This window comes from Plectropomus leopardus, chromosome 24 (assembly GCF_008729295.1).
Source record: "Plectropomus leopardus isolate mb chromosome 24, YSFRI_Pleo_2.0, whole genome shotgun sequence".
NCBI classification, from domain to species: Eukaryota; Metazoa; Chordata; class Actinopteri; order Perciformes; family Serranidae; genus Plectropomus; species Plectropomus leopardus.
This window is the reverse complement of record NC_056486.1, coordinates 7,109,827-7,122,103: the sequence shown is the minus strand read 5'-3', so window position 1 is coordinate 7,122,103 and position 12,277 is coordinate 7,109,827. Positions and strand designations below refer to the sequence as shown.

At 39.0% G+C, this 12,277-nt stretch overlaps 1 protein-coding gene across 2 annotated transcripts in view; it reads right to left on the bottom strand.

The window, feature by feature from the left end:
• Positions 1-3,424: 3,424 nt before the first annotated feature.
• LOC121962772 (serine/threonine kinase 11 interacting protein) overlaps positions 3,425-12,277 on the bottom strand; it is a 33,324-nt gene continuing 24,471 nt past the window's right edge. For both annotated transcript variants that reach the window (XM_042513064.1, XM_042513065.1), the window contains exons 23-26: positions 10,049-10,133; positions 8,966-9,048; positions 5,488-5,714; positions 3,425-5,273 (exon numbers count right to left, since the gene is read on the bottom strand). In XM_042513064.1, coding sequence (XP_042368998.1) covers positions 5,133-5,273; positions 5,488-5,714; positions 8,966-9,048; positions 10,049-10,133 — 536 coding nt within the window. In that variant the 3' untranslated portion in view covers positions 3,425-5,132. The remainder of the gene's footprint in view (positions 5,274-5,487; positions 5,715-8,965; positions 9,049-10,048; positions 10,134-12,277) is intronic.

Sequence of the window (12,277 nt, the reverse complement as noted above, 5' to 3'; positions counted from 1 at the left end):
TTGCTTGGAGTCTTGGGTTTTTATTTTCATTCACGGATTCTTGTGATAATTTACTTTTTTTGCATATAAGCACCTTGTGGCCATATTAACCCTTTGACACATGGAGTGCTACAGACGCCTTTCACAGCCATTTATACCTCTGAAACCTGAGAAAATTAGTTGGATTTAATTAAGACAATGAGTAAGGGGGCAATGAGTAACTTTATAAGAAATAACAAGATATAATAAATTACAATATAATATAATAAATATCATTATTATAATTATACATTTGACATTATGTGACAGAATTTTAACCCTTTCTTAAGGTCATTTTTCAATTTGTTTTTACTAATTTCTTGCTATTTTTTGGGCCATTTCTTGTTAAATTGCTCATTGCTCCTTCTTCCCATGTTTTTTTTAAAGGAATCCAGCCAATAGGCTCAGGTTAGTGTGGTTGAGGAATAAAAGGTGCTAAAATTAGGGCCCCGTCACTGAAAAAATACTTGGATTATGCGATTTAAGTGAAAATGGAAATAGGGGTGGAGTGAGTTGCTCTTGGATCTCAAAATTCCTTCCTTCACCCCTGCAGTGTACATATTAATAGTATGAATGAGGGTCGAACTCTTGACCTTTCCTCGCTTCCCTTTTCATAGTAAATATACAAATGTTGTGGTCATGTTTTAGAATCAGGCTCGATTGCTTATTTCCTCCCCAAACATAACTTGGTGACATAAATTCATGGTGTGCAATCGCTATGACTCATGGATTTTTTAAAGCTGAGTTTCTGGGCGCATTAATTTTTACCATATTTTAGGCCAAAAGCAAAAGGCATCCTGGCAGGATGGATGAGGCTCGGAAACATTCACAGAAAATACGATAAAAAATGAACAATCAACACATGGAGGAGGATAATAAAAATCTGAAAAGCATGGCGTAATAATGGGCAGGCGAGAGTGAGGAAAATGGTCCCAGATGTCATATCAGATCCATAAAATAGAATTAATGATGTATAATAATATGCTTCACGATTAACTCAGTTTTATGTATATGGCCTCTTAACTTTCATGTAAACTTTTTTTAGGAGGAAAAGAGCACTTTAAATATCATATATCAATATATTATGAGATGCCATTACTGTATTAAAAATATAAAGCAACTAACTTATCCAATCAAAAGAACTCACCTTGTCCATAAAAGGCTGATGAACGTCGTGCTCGTTTAAAGCATTGATGGAAGAGTCAATGCACACACGCGGCACAGGCCCAGGGGCTTACAGTGTCAGGGAGCCTCTGGTCTTCACCTGCAAAATGTCACTGAAATTAACACACATCAACCAGTACGAAAAAAGACCCCAAAGACACAAGAATGAAATGTCACAAAAGATGCAATAACTACAAAAAGGGCTAAAGAATCATAGAGGGATACAAAATGAAGAGAAAGAGACACAAAACACAAGGAGACCAAAACAAGGTCAAAAATGACCAAGACAGACACAAAATGACCTAGAAGAGAGACGATACAAAAAAACAACCATAAAGAGAAAAAAGATTCAAAACGACAACAAAGGGACACAAAATGAGTTTAAAAAGGGGGTAAAGAATTACAGAGGAAAACAGAATTACCAAAACTACAATGAGACACAAAACAAACACAATGAGCAACATAACAACCACAAGGTGACACAGAATGACTACAAAGAGAAATAAAAATGACAAACAAGACACAAATGTACCTTACAGAAACATAAAAAGACCACAAAGAGATGCAAAGAAACTGCAAAAAGACACAAAATAACTATAAAAAAGCGCTAAACTGCAGACACACAAAATGACCACAGAGCAAAAAAACCACAAGGACACAAAGATACAAATCGTCTACAAAAACACATAACCACATAGACCCAAAACCTTAAGACAAAAAAAACAACCACAGACACAAAACAACTGCAAAGAGAAACAAAATGACCAGAAAAAAACCCTAAATGTCCAGAAGATTAAAAAAAATACTCCAAAGTGTCACAGAATAACCAGAGACACAAAATGACCTCAAAGAGATCTGTCTCTTTTACCCCCAAAAGACACATAATTACCACAAGGAGACATACATTAACTACAAAAAGCAAAAGACCACAAAAGACGTATAACTACTGCAACAAGATGCACAACAACAACAACAAAAAAGAGGCAAAACCACAACAAAGCATATTTTTCTATGTAAGAGAGGTGGTGGGGCCTTTTGCAGTCTGTGCCTCGGGGCCCATTGTTCAGTACTTTTTGAATTCAATTCAAGCATTTAATGTATGTATTGTTGGCTTATGTGCTAAATGAAATCCTGAAATCCTAAAATCCAAACAAGCGGAGCTGCAGCTGTATCGCATGACTTCTTAATATGAAAGCTTTGTCGATTTTTTCCGCACACATCCTGTAATTCGTCCGGCTCTCTTGGAAATCGCTCACAGACAGAATGCTGCAGAGTGTCAACAGAAACACTAACCTGTTTTTTCTGGAGATTTTCGTGGCTCTGTCAGCAAGGCAGTTTATCCACATCAGCTCAGAGAGTGCTGTTCTGCGCATGACCTTTGACCTTCTCTTGCAGGGACAAGAAATGGAAAGTGAAAACACAAACTGTTCTGTTGTTTACTGTCTGACTCAGATTTATGTGAGGAACATTAAAACCAGGCTGCACGAGGAAGCGGCTGAGCAGTCACCAGTCATTTGTGTGTAAACCTGCTCCCGCTCACTGGTGTGGGGATCGGGGATTTGTCAGCCACGTGGGTGCAATTGAAGGTGATCCAGGTCTCCGACAAGCATGTGCACAGCACATGTACAGCACTGGTGGCTGAAGAAATATTTACACTGTGAAATTGGTTAACATACCTTTACACAGCTGAGTCTGGACTGTAACAGAGCTTCGTTTAGGGAGGCGTTTGGTGCTGAGCAGCACAGAGAATGCTGTGGAACCAAATCACCACAAGTTTTATACAGTAATCAAACATTCCTGACTTGTTCTGCAGCTTCAGGAGCGTTCCCTCTCTGTTGCTGCTTTTAACTGGAGCCAGAAATACTGTAGTGATTAGGCTTACCCAATAAAGCAGAAGAGGCTGGTGAAGACAGCTGCTCTATGGGCTGTTTTTTTCCCACCAATGATGGAAACAAGTTTCAAACAAGTCAAAATTATGTCATACAGAAGTTTCTGCTGGTTGATCTTGAACTCATCTTGCCCTGTTGAAATTTAGATTTTTTTTTGTCAGTCATTTTACGCACACTTCACACATTAAGACAATTTTTTTCATGTTTCGTCTTGTTATAACTTTAGTTACGACAATTTTCAGTCTGTTAAAATAAAAAAGAAATTGTACAAAAAGCTTCAAACGAACACATTAATTTTATATTTAATTAAATTATTTAAACACATCAAATGAGATTTTTTCTTATTTATAAAAAAATAAAAGACTTTTTTTGCATTAACCCACCACGAAAAAAACAAAGGTATAAATTAAGTTATATTGGTTACACTAAATTAACAGTGCTGAGTTCATTTTGATCTTTACCGCACCTACGCATGACAATATGTGCAGGTTCACATTGCAGCAGCTACACACATAATGCACAGCTGCAGAGGCTCTGTATTATATTTTGAACTAATATAGGTGCTAAATTAAAGGGATAGCTCACCCCAAAATCAAAAATACATTTTTTCTCTCTTACCTTTACTGCTTTTTTATCAGTCTTGATTGTTTTGGTGTGAGTTGCCGAGTGTTGGAGATATTGGCTGTAAAGATGTCTGCTTTCGCTCTGATATAATGGAACTTGATGGCACTTGGCTCGTGGTTAAAAGCACCAAAAATATATTTAAAAAAACGCAACAACAACGTTTCTTTCCAAAAATCTTGTTGTGAGCAGTTTCATGAAGAAACTATTTTTTCTCTTGTGAACTACACCCATGAAGCGTATCACTGCTGTGATGTGTGCTGTAATTTTAGCAAGCTCAGTGGTGCCACGTGAGTTACAAGTTTCCTTCTGCACGGTGATACCGTTGGTAGGTGTAGTTCGGCAGAAAGGAAATAGTTCCTACATGAAACTGCTCAAAACAAGGTCTGTGGATTATCTTGAGTAACTGGGTCATAATTTCTTGAAAGAAACATTGCTGTTGAGTTTTTCAAATGTATTTTTTGGGGCTTTGAGCACCACAAGCGGAGTGCCATATAGTTCCATTATAGTGGAGAGAAGCAAGACATCACACACATCACCACAGCTAAAGTATGTATTTTTGGTTTTGGGGGTGAAACGTCCCTTTAACGTATGAATTTAGTTGAGACACTCAGTAATATAAATCCACTGCACTTATCGAATGACGACGGAGAAAAACAGATGACTGGAAACTAAACAAAAACACACCCAGGTTGCAAATTAATGTAACAATAAAAAAAAACACATCTGTTCCCCAGTTATAAAGACAAGATCTGCTATTGTTCGTCTTTGAGAAGTTCACAAAATTTCTGCACATTTGCACTTCTGGTATCTTTTTCCGCTCACATAACAGTGCAGAGACACATCATAAGACCCTCACTGGGGTGTGAAGCGACCCTTGATGACACCATCTTGAGCCTTGGCCTTTAAAAGGCACCCCAAGCCTCGTGCTGAGCGCATGATATCACAACACAATGGCGTCCAGCTTAATGACAGAGGATGAACATATTTTAAACTCAGCTCCTTGCGAAACCCCAACAAAATGCCCTTTCAGTTCCAAAACTCCAAATCTGCTCTGCCTCAGCTTGATGCTACAGTGATTGAAGAAGATGCATTAAGGTGCATTTCACCAGGATAACAGCTGTAAAAGAAACAAGGCACACTCCATTTCAGCTGTAGAAAAAGCCGGATGGTATCTGGAGGATAAAGAATTATGCAACCACTGCTTTCACAGTCTTGTGTGCCACATGAATGAGTGCAATCAATTCAAAGTTCTTGGCTTAAAAGACGATGAAAGCAACGAGCGTAATGGAACCAGACTGAGTGCGGACTCTGCAGACAGAAAATAAAGACAACCTTGCTCACGCTCACTAAACATTTCCCGGCACGAACACACACATTCATGCTCACAAAACACACAGAAGCACAAAGTCTGAAACTTTTTTTTCATGCCCTCCCCAATCACGCTGCTTTGTCTTGCAGGCTTGTGTGCAGTTTTACTCCGAACATGGCCTCCCACTGTGCTCTGACCCAGGCCAGCAGACCCTGGAGGAGCTCCGTGCTCTCAGAGCGCACACACCACGTCTTCTCCTGTTTCACCGTCTGCAAGAGGAAAACACGGTGAGACACACTATGGAAACCAAAGCATCTAATCGCAAGAAAATTCAATCCGACAACACAAACAACAAACTGCAACAGGCTGCTGCAGCCTGTTTGCATACATAAAAACTGATATCAAAGTTATAACAATCATTAAAAACAGGCGTCAAATACAGCAGAGACTGTCAAGTTATCGAAACCACATGTGCAGACTCACCTCATCATAAAGCTTAAAATCCATCCTGCACTCATCTGAAGGCCACAGGTGCACTGAGCTCACGCAGCTGATTGGCAGTGTTTCTAAAATGGTAACGCTCCCGCTGTTTGGTTCTTTGTTTTCATTCACTGTCAGGCTGTTTGAGGTTTTCCTCCACTGGTGATCCTCTCTGAGCAGGTACAGGGTTTCCCTCGTTGCCAGGACTGTCAACGGCATCCAGATGTCCTCTGAAATAAAAAATATGAGCCATTTTTAATCACTTAAATGGTCAAAGAAAACCAAATTTTCACTAGTGACTGTTGTTTTAGGTATTTAAAGGGACACTCCAAATTCAAAAACACAGGGTTTCTACATGTTTTCATGGACAAAATTTCATAACTTTTCCATGACTCATCGAGGACCCATAATAACGAATTTCATTTCTTGCCCCAATGGCTGGCATTTTTCAAAAATATCAGATTCAAACTCGATTCAGGCATGAAGGAAGAGACCGAATGTGGGGAGAAAATAGAGAAACATACATGATTGTAAATGAAACATCACATATTGACAAATATTAGAAGATTATGAAATTAACTTGCTGTGATGTTACATTTCGTGAAAGGTTATCCATGAAAGATTATGGTAACAATTTGATCACAATCAACAAAATTCCATGACTTTTCCAAATCTTTTCATGACTATTACAGAGTTTCCATGACTGTGGGAACCCTGATGCAGATGCCCGCTGCGCAGTGATTCAGTTGGCAGGTGTAGTTTGGAAGAAAGGAAATAGTTCCTACATGAAACTGCTCACAACAAGTTCCGTGCATTATCTTGAGTAACCAGGTCAGGATTTCTGGAAGGAGACATTGCTGTTGAGTTATTCAAATGTATTTGTTTTGGCACTTTGAGCAGCTGAGTGCCATCTAGCTCCATTATATTGGAGAGAAGGCCGGCATCTCTGCTGTTTACTGATAAAAAGCTCTACAGGTAAGAGGTAAAATATGTATTTTGGGGGTGAACTGCCCCTTTAAGGCCTAACTTGTCCCACTGTTTCGAGCCTCATAAGTGAAATTTGCATTCTTGCGCCATATAGTTTTGACAAAAAAGAAAAGAAGACATTTCAGTGTTGATTCTAGCCTGTGATTTAGTGCAGTCATAAATCACAGACTAAAAAAAGATTTACAAATCACCACTCTGCTACAAATTTGAGTTTTGGTACTACACAAAACTCCATGTCAGATCTCTCCACCTTCAGCAGAGAAAGCGGAGGTTGAGGCAGATCTAGGCACGCCAAAATTACAGCACTTGAAATTCCACAGGAGTGCACAGCTGTGTGTAGCCTGCAGCTACCTTGGCTTCTTTATGTGTGTCTGCTGAAGCACAGACAGCGAGGCATCCTGCAGCACCGGTGCACATGTACGGGCCGCACACATATCAATACAGTCGCCTGTCACTCACCGCAGTCAAAACAACAAATTCCTGCCTCATTTTAGGCCAAAGGTGAACGTATCTTTAATGGGCGGCACACGTCAGCGGCTGGCCCAAATACCATCCTGTCATATGTATTTCATCCTCTTGATGTAGTATCTGCTTTACTACATCTTTACTACAAGATACTTCCTTTTCTTTCTTCCCTCCCTCGTTTCATTTCTTCTCCCCCTCCCTTTGTTCCTTTCCTTTATTATTTCCCTTTGTCCTTCCATTCCATCCCTAATTTACATCCTTTTTTCTTTCCCTTCCTCCTTTGAATCTTTCCCTGCTTCCATCCCTCTTTTACTTCCTCCCCTCCTTCCTTTTCTTTACTTTTCCTCCTCTCTTCAACCTTTCCTTTGATCCTTCCTTTGCTGTCACTGCTTCTCTAGTTTTTTTTCATTCCTTTCCTTTCCTTTCCTTTCTTTTACTACCTGCTTTTTTCCCCTTACATCCCCCTTTCTTTTCCCTCATCCCTCCCTCCTCTTCCTCCTTTATGTCCATCCCTATTTTACTTCCATCATTCTTTCTTTCTTTCTTTCTTCCCTTCTTTTCATTGCTCCTTGACTTTCTTCCCTTTCCTTCCATACTTCTTTTCCTTTATTCCTCCCTCTTATATCTCCCTCCTTTCTTCCTTTCCCTCCATCCCTCTTTTACTTCCTTCCCTTTTTCCTTTCTATCACTCCCTTCTTTCCTTTCTTCCTTTCCATTTCTCCTTCCCTTTCTTGCTGTCTTTTCACTCTTCCTTTACCTTCTTCCCATTTTTCATCCCCCTTCCTTACTCCCTCCCTCTGATTTCTTTCTTTTTATGAGTAGATAATCGGATATCCATTTTTATTTTTTCTCCCACTTTTGAGTGTCACTGTAATATTATGGGGAGTTTTATTGTGATTTTATTTTGTTTTATTGTGATTTACTCTCGACTTTCTTTCAGGCGGTAAAAAGGAAAACTTATGATCCTGCATATTGGGTTTTCACCACAGTGAAAGATAAATAAACTATCAATAGAAATGAGAAATATCTTTAGTCGTATTTAGAGCAGCACTATAAATCCAGAAGAGCTGACAGGAACATAGCAGTGTGGAAAATAAGCACCACTGACACTGAGCATTTATCTTTACATCTTCACGAGTCATTACACACAACGTGTTGAGTCTTGAAACCTGATCTGTCTTGTAACGCGTGAACATGTCAAAAACATGGTCAGACTCGGTGAGATGGCAGCCCGCACAGGAAAGCAGAACACACGAATGATATCGGGCAGATATTTGGCGGGAAATATTAAAAGATTATGATCCCAAAATCTACAATAGGACACATAATGAAGATTGTTTTTGCAGAAACAGATGTCACTTTGCTGTACAACAGCCAGAATCTTCTCTCCTTCCCTTTCTTCCTTTCCTTCCATTACTCCTTTACTTCCTCTCCTTTCCCTTCCTCCCCTTTCCTTCCCTTTTTTCTTTTCTTGAATCCCTCCTTATCATCCTTTCTTAATTCCCCCTCCTTTTTCCTCCCTGCCTTCAACATCTTTCTTTCCTTTCATCCCACCTTTCCTGTATTCCTTTCCTTTCTTCCTTTCCCCTGTACTCCTCCGACTTCCTCCCCCTCCCTTTCTCTTTTCTCCCTCCTTTCATTCATTTTCTTCCTTTCCCTCCCTCCCTTCCTACCCATCCTTTCCTTTCTTTCCATCCTTCCCTATCTTCACTCCATTCTTTGCTTCAATCGCTCTTTTATTTTCTTAACTTTCCTCCTTTTCCTCAGTGCCCACCTTCCTTTTCTTCCTTTCTTCCTCAGCTTTTCCTCATAACTGATAGACTTACATTATTTTACTATCCTATTTCACTTACTTATTTATAATAATTATTATCATTTCTTGGAATTCAGTTATTTTGTGCATGTGTATGCATTGGCAGATATGTAAATATATAAGTATGCTCACATATATGTATGTTTTATATATGTGTATGTATATGCACGTTTTATCATGCAGCTGTAGAGTGATACAGATGGAAAAATTTGTCACCTTGCAGCACAAAAGCCAGAATGTAGAAAAATTGCAGCTGTCCATCCTCCACGTCTGCCTGGATGTCGTCACACACCAAAGGCCTATCAGATCAGAAGACATAAATAATGTTAATCACACATAATAATTATCCAGTCACACGTAAATTGTCTGCTGTGATATCAAAAGCTCAGACGGAGTTTTATAAAGATGACAGAGTTGTTTTGTGGCGGCTCCTGGCTGACAGGTGCTACCTCAGATGGAAGCACTTGAGCATCACGGGGTGAATTTCACAGTAACTGTGAGGCAAAGGGGATAATTGACGTAATAATGGCTGACAGAGCTTGGATTGTGCAAACACTGCAAGTGCGGTTAGCTGGAATCGCAACACATGTGGGGGCTACTTTGATTTGTTTGCATTTGTTGATGATTGAGTCTGTTGCCTGAGGACAAATTGGGAGATTTGAGGTAACTGTTAGCACTGGTATGTGGATATCTACTTGTCATGGTAAAGACATATGTCACAGAAAATGCACCACTTTTTATTTCCTAATCCAAACTAAAGGAAATGTGCTATTTATTTACTTCTACAAAGGTATTTACACTCTGTCTGGATCACTGAAATGTTTGGTTATTCACAGTGTGCCTTTTGCCCATTTTGCACTTGTTCATGAAAAACGTTCCTTCTCTGAAATACTGAAATAATATTTTTAATAAGATAACCACATTCCTTTCCAGTGAGAGCTACAGAACGCTTCTATCTCCTGTTTCCGAGAGTAAAACACCAAAGAAGGTGTAGAAAAACTCCAAGAGGTGATAACAAACGACACCACATGACTCAGGATTTGTAGCCCCACACATGTTCCAAATTAAGATGTGGTTTACCAGCTCATTTAGCGGTGCAGTTTTACAAAATGATGTCTAAAAAGAGCTGATTGTAATCAACTAAAGATGTGCCAGACATGTGCAGTCTTAACTCACACCTCCCTGACCACATACAAATGTGCACAACGATGCTCAGACCACATCTTTCTGCACGTAAACAAATAAAATCAAACATGTTTGCTGTTTTCTTGCTGCATCTGGAGGTGGAGTGGAGCGTACCAGAGGTGGTGCTGAGGGGTGAGTCTGGTGGTGGAGATGGACTTCAGCTTGCTGTCGGATTTGTGGGCCATCTCACGCACAATTCCTGCAGAAATAACAACAAAAACATTATATATAGTTGTCTAGTGGTGAAATATAATCAAATATATTTATGAAAGTACTGTGCTTGTGCACACATTTGAGGTGTTTGTACTTTTTCTTCTAGTTCAGTACATCTTAGAGGTCAATACTGTCCTGAACCTCTGTGAAAAACTGAAGGATTAAGTGTTATTTCATGTGCTGAGAAGCTACATAAACTCTTTAAAAGCCCTCTTGCGTCATCACAAAGCTGAAAACAGTTTGACACCACAAAAACTTTTTAGAGATACATACATAGTTCTCACAGGACAGTAATGCTACAAACATATGATGATTTAGATTATTTTTCTTGGCTAAATTACTATAATAAATAATAAATCAAAAAATTATCAACACAAACTGCAAGTTCTTATCATTTATATATGCACACACATATATATATATATCATATTGTCAACTTCTGAAGGTCACCTTGTTTTCTTATTATGTCCTTGCATATATTCCTCCATTCCCATCATTGCTATACCTGTTAAGTCACTACTGTGTTGTTTTTTGCAACAATAAAAAGTAAAAAAAAACATAAAAAAACCAAAGATCAATCTATAATGACAATTATCATGAAGTGCAGTATCCAAAAAACAAAGATTAAATACTATTTAAAAGCAAAAAAACACGGGGAAGGAATTTGGGTTTAAAACCGTGGGAACCAAAGATGCGTCACAGTTCTGAGCTTGTTGAAACAGCTGGGAAGGTGTATAGCCGAGTGTGACTGTTCAAACACAACATGTCAAACACATCTTAAACTAAATGGCAGAATCTCTGCCATTTAGTTTGAGAGGAAACAGAGCGAACAAGTACTGACTTCTCAGATTTGACAGTCATAGTTGACTTTTTGATAAAACATGAGTTATCATTTTTTGCAGGGTAAACATTTATCAATGTGGCAAATGGACACTTCTTCGAATTTACAAAGGACAGAAAAGTTATTGTCGCCTAAAAGTGTCCCACCCAAACATTCATGGAAAGAGGACTGAACACAAAAGCTAAACTCAATCTGAGACATCTTCTGCTATTGTAACCAGGATAAGAAAGCCAAAAGGTCTCTGGTTGCAGGTGTAAGATTTCAGCTCCATAGAATCCGTGGGTGAGAAAATGTTGGGAATACAATGCACTGGGTCACGCTCACATTCACGGATTGTAGCGTGTTATTGAGTGTGACAACAATACAGGGCAGAGAGGATATCTGTAGTGTGGCTTCACAGTCAAGTTTGAATAGACAGACTTCAAAAGGATTTAAAGGGACACTGAGGAGGAGAGGGGAAGAAAGAGGGCAATACTGGATTAACAGTGGAGGAAAATGACCAAACAAACCCAGCTTTATCAATACCCTGCCTATGGAAAAGGTGCATTGAACAGAGAAGGGATTCTCATCAATATCATTTTTCCACATGGGTCACATGTTTTTCCCTCACATATTTCCAGAAATGTGTCTATAGGTGTGTGGAGGGGCGAAGACAAGTCCACTGACTGCTGTGACAAATATTTTCCACAACATTTGTGTTAAATCTTGTCATAATAAGCGTGTGGATTCTTGAGTTTTGGCTAAAAGAGTGTTTTGTGAAGTCACGGTGACCTTTGACCATCAAATATTAGTTCATTCTTGAGTCCAGGTGGATGTTTGTGCCAAATCTAAAGAAATTCCCTCAAGGTATTCTAGAGATATCGCGTTCACGAGAAAGGGATGGACAGTCGTTTTCAATACTCTACTGTTTCAACAGCAAAACTGGGAAATATGCAAAACTGACACGACGCCCTCCACATTTTTCAGTTTGCCTTTGTTAATCTGCATTGCTAGAATCAGAGCAAAACTTGTCTTGAGTAATTTCTTAGTTATTTGTAGCTCGTTTTTAACAGGAAAAATAAACCAATTAAAATTGTATATTGAATTTGGTGTGAAAAAATCAGGGATTTTATTTTTAGGCCAGACTGCCCAGCCCTAGTGTCAGTGGTTGTGAAACATGCAACCAGAACTGTTTTTCTTTCCTAAAAATCATATTTTGATGTTAACTCTGACTGTTGAATTGTTACAATGTGCTGAAGTTCATCGGTGTTGCTGTTGGAGCAAAATGCAACATTCCTGCCCTGTTCTCT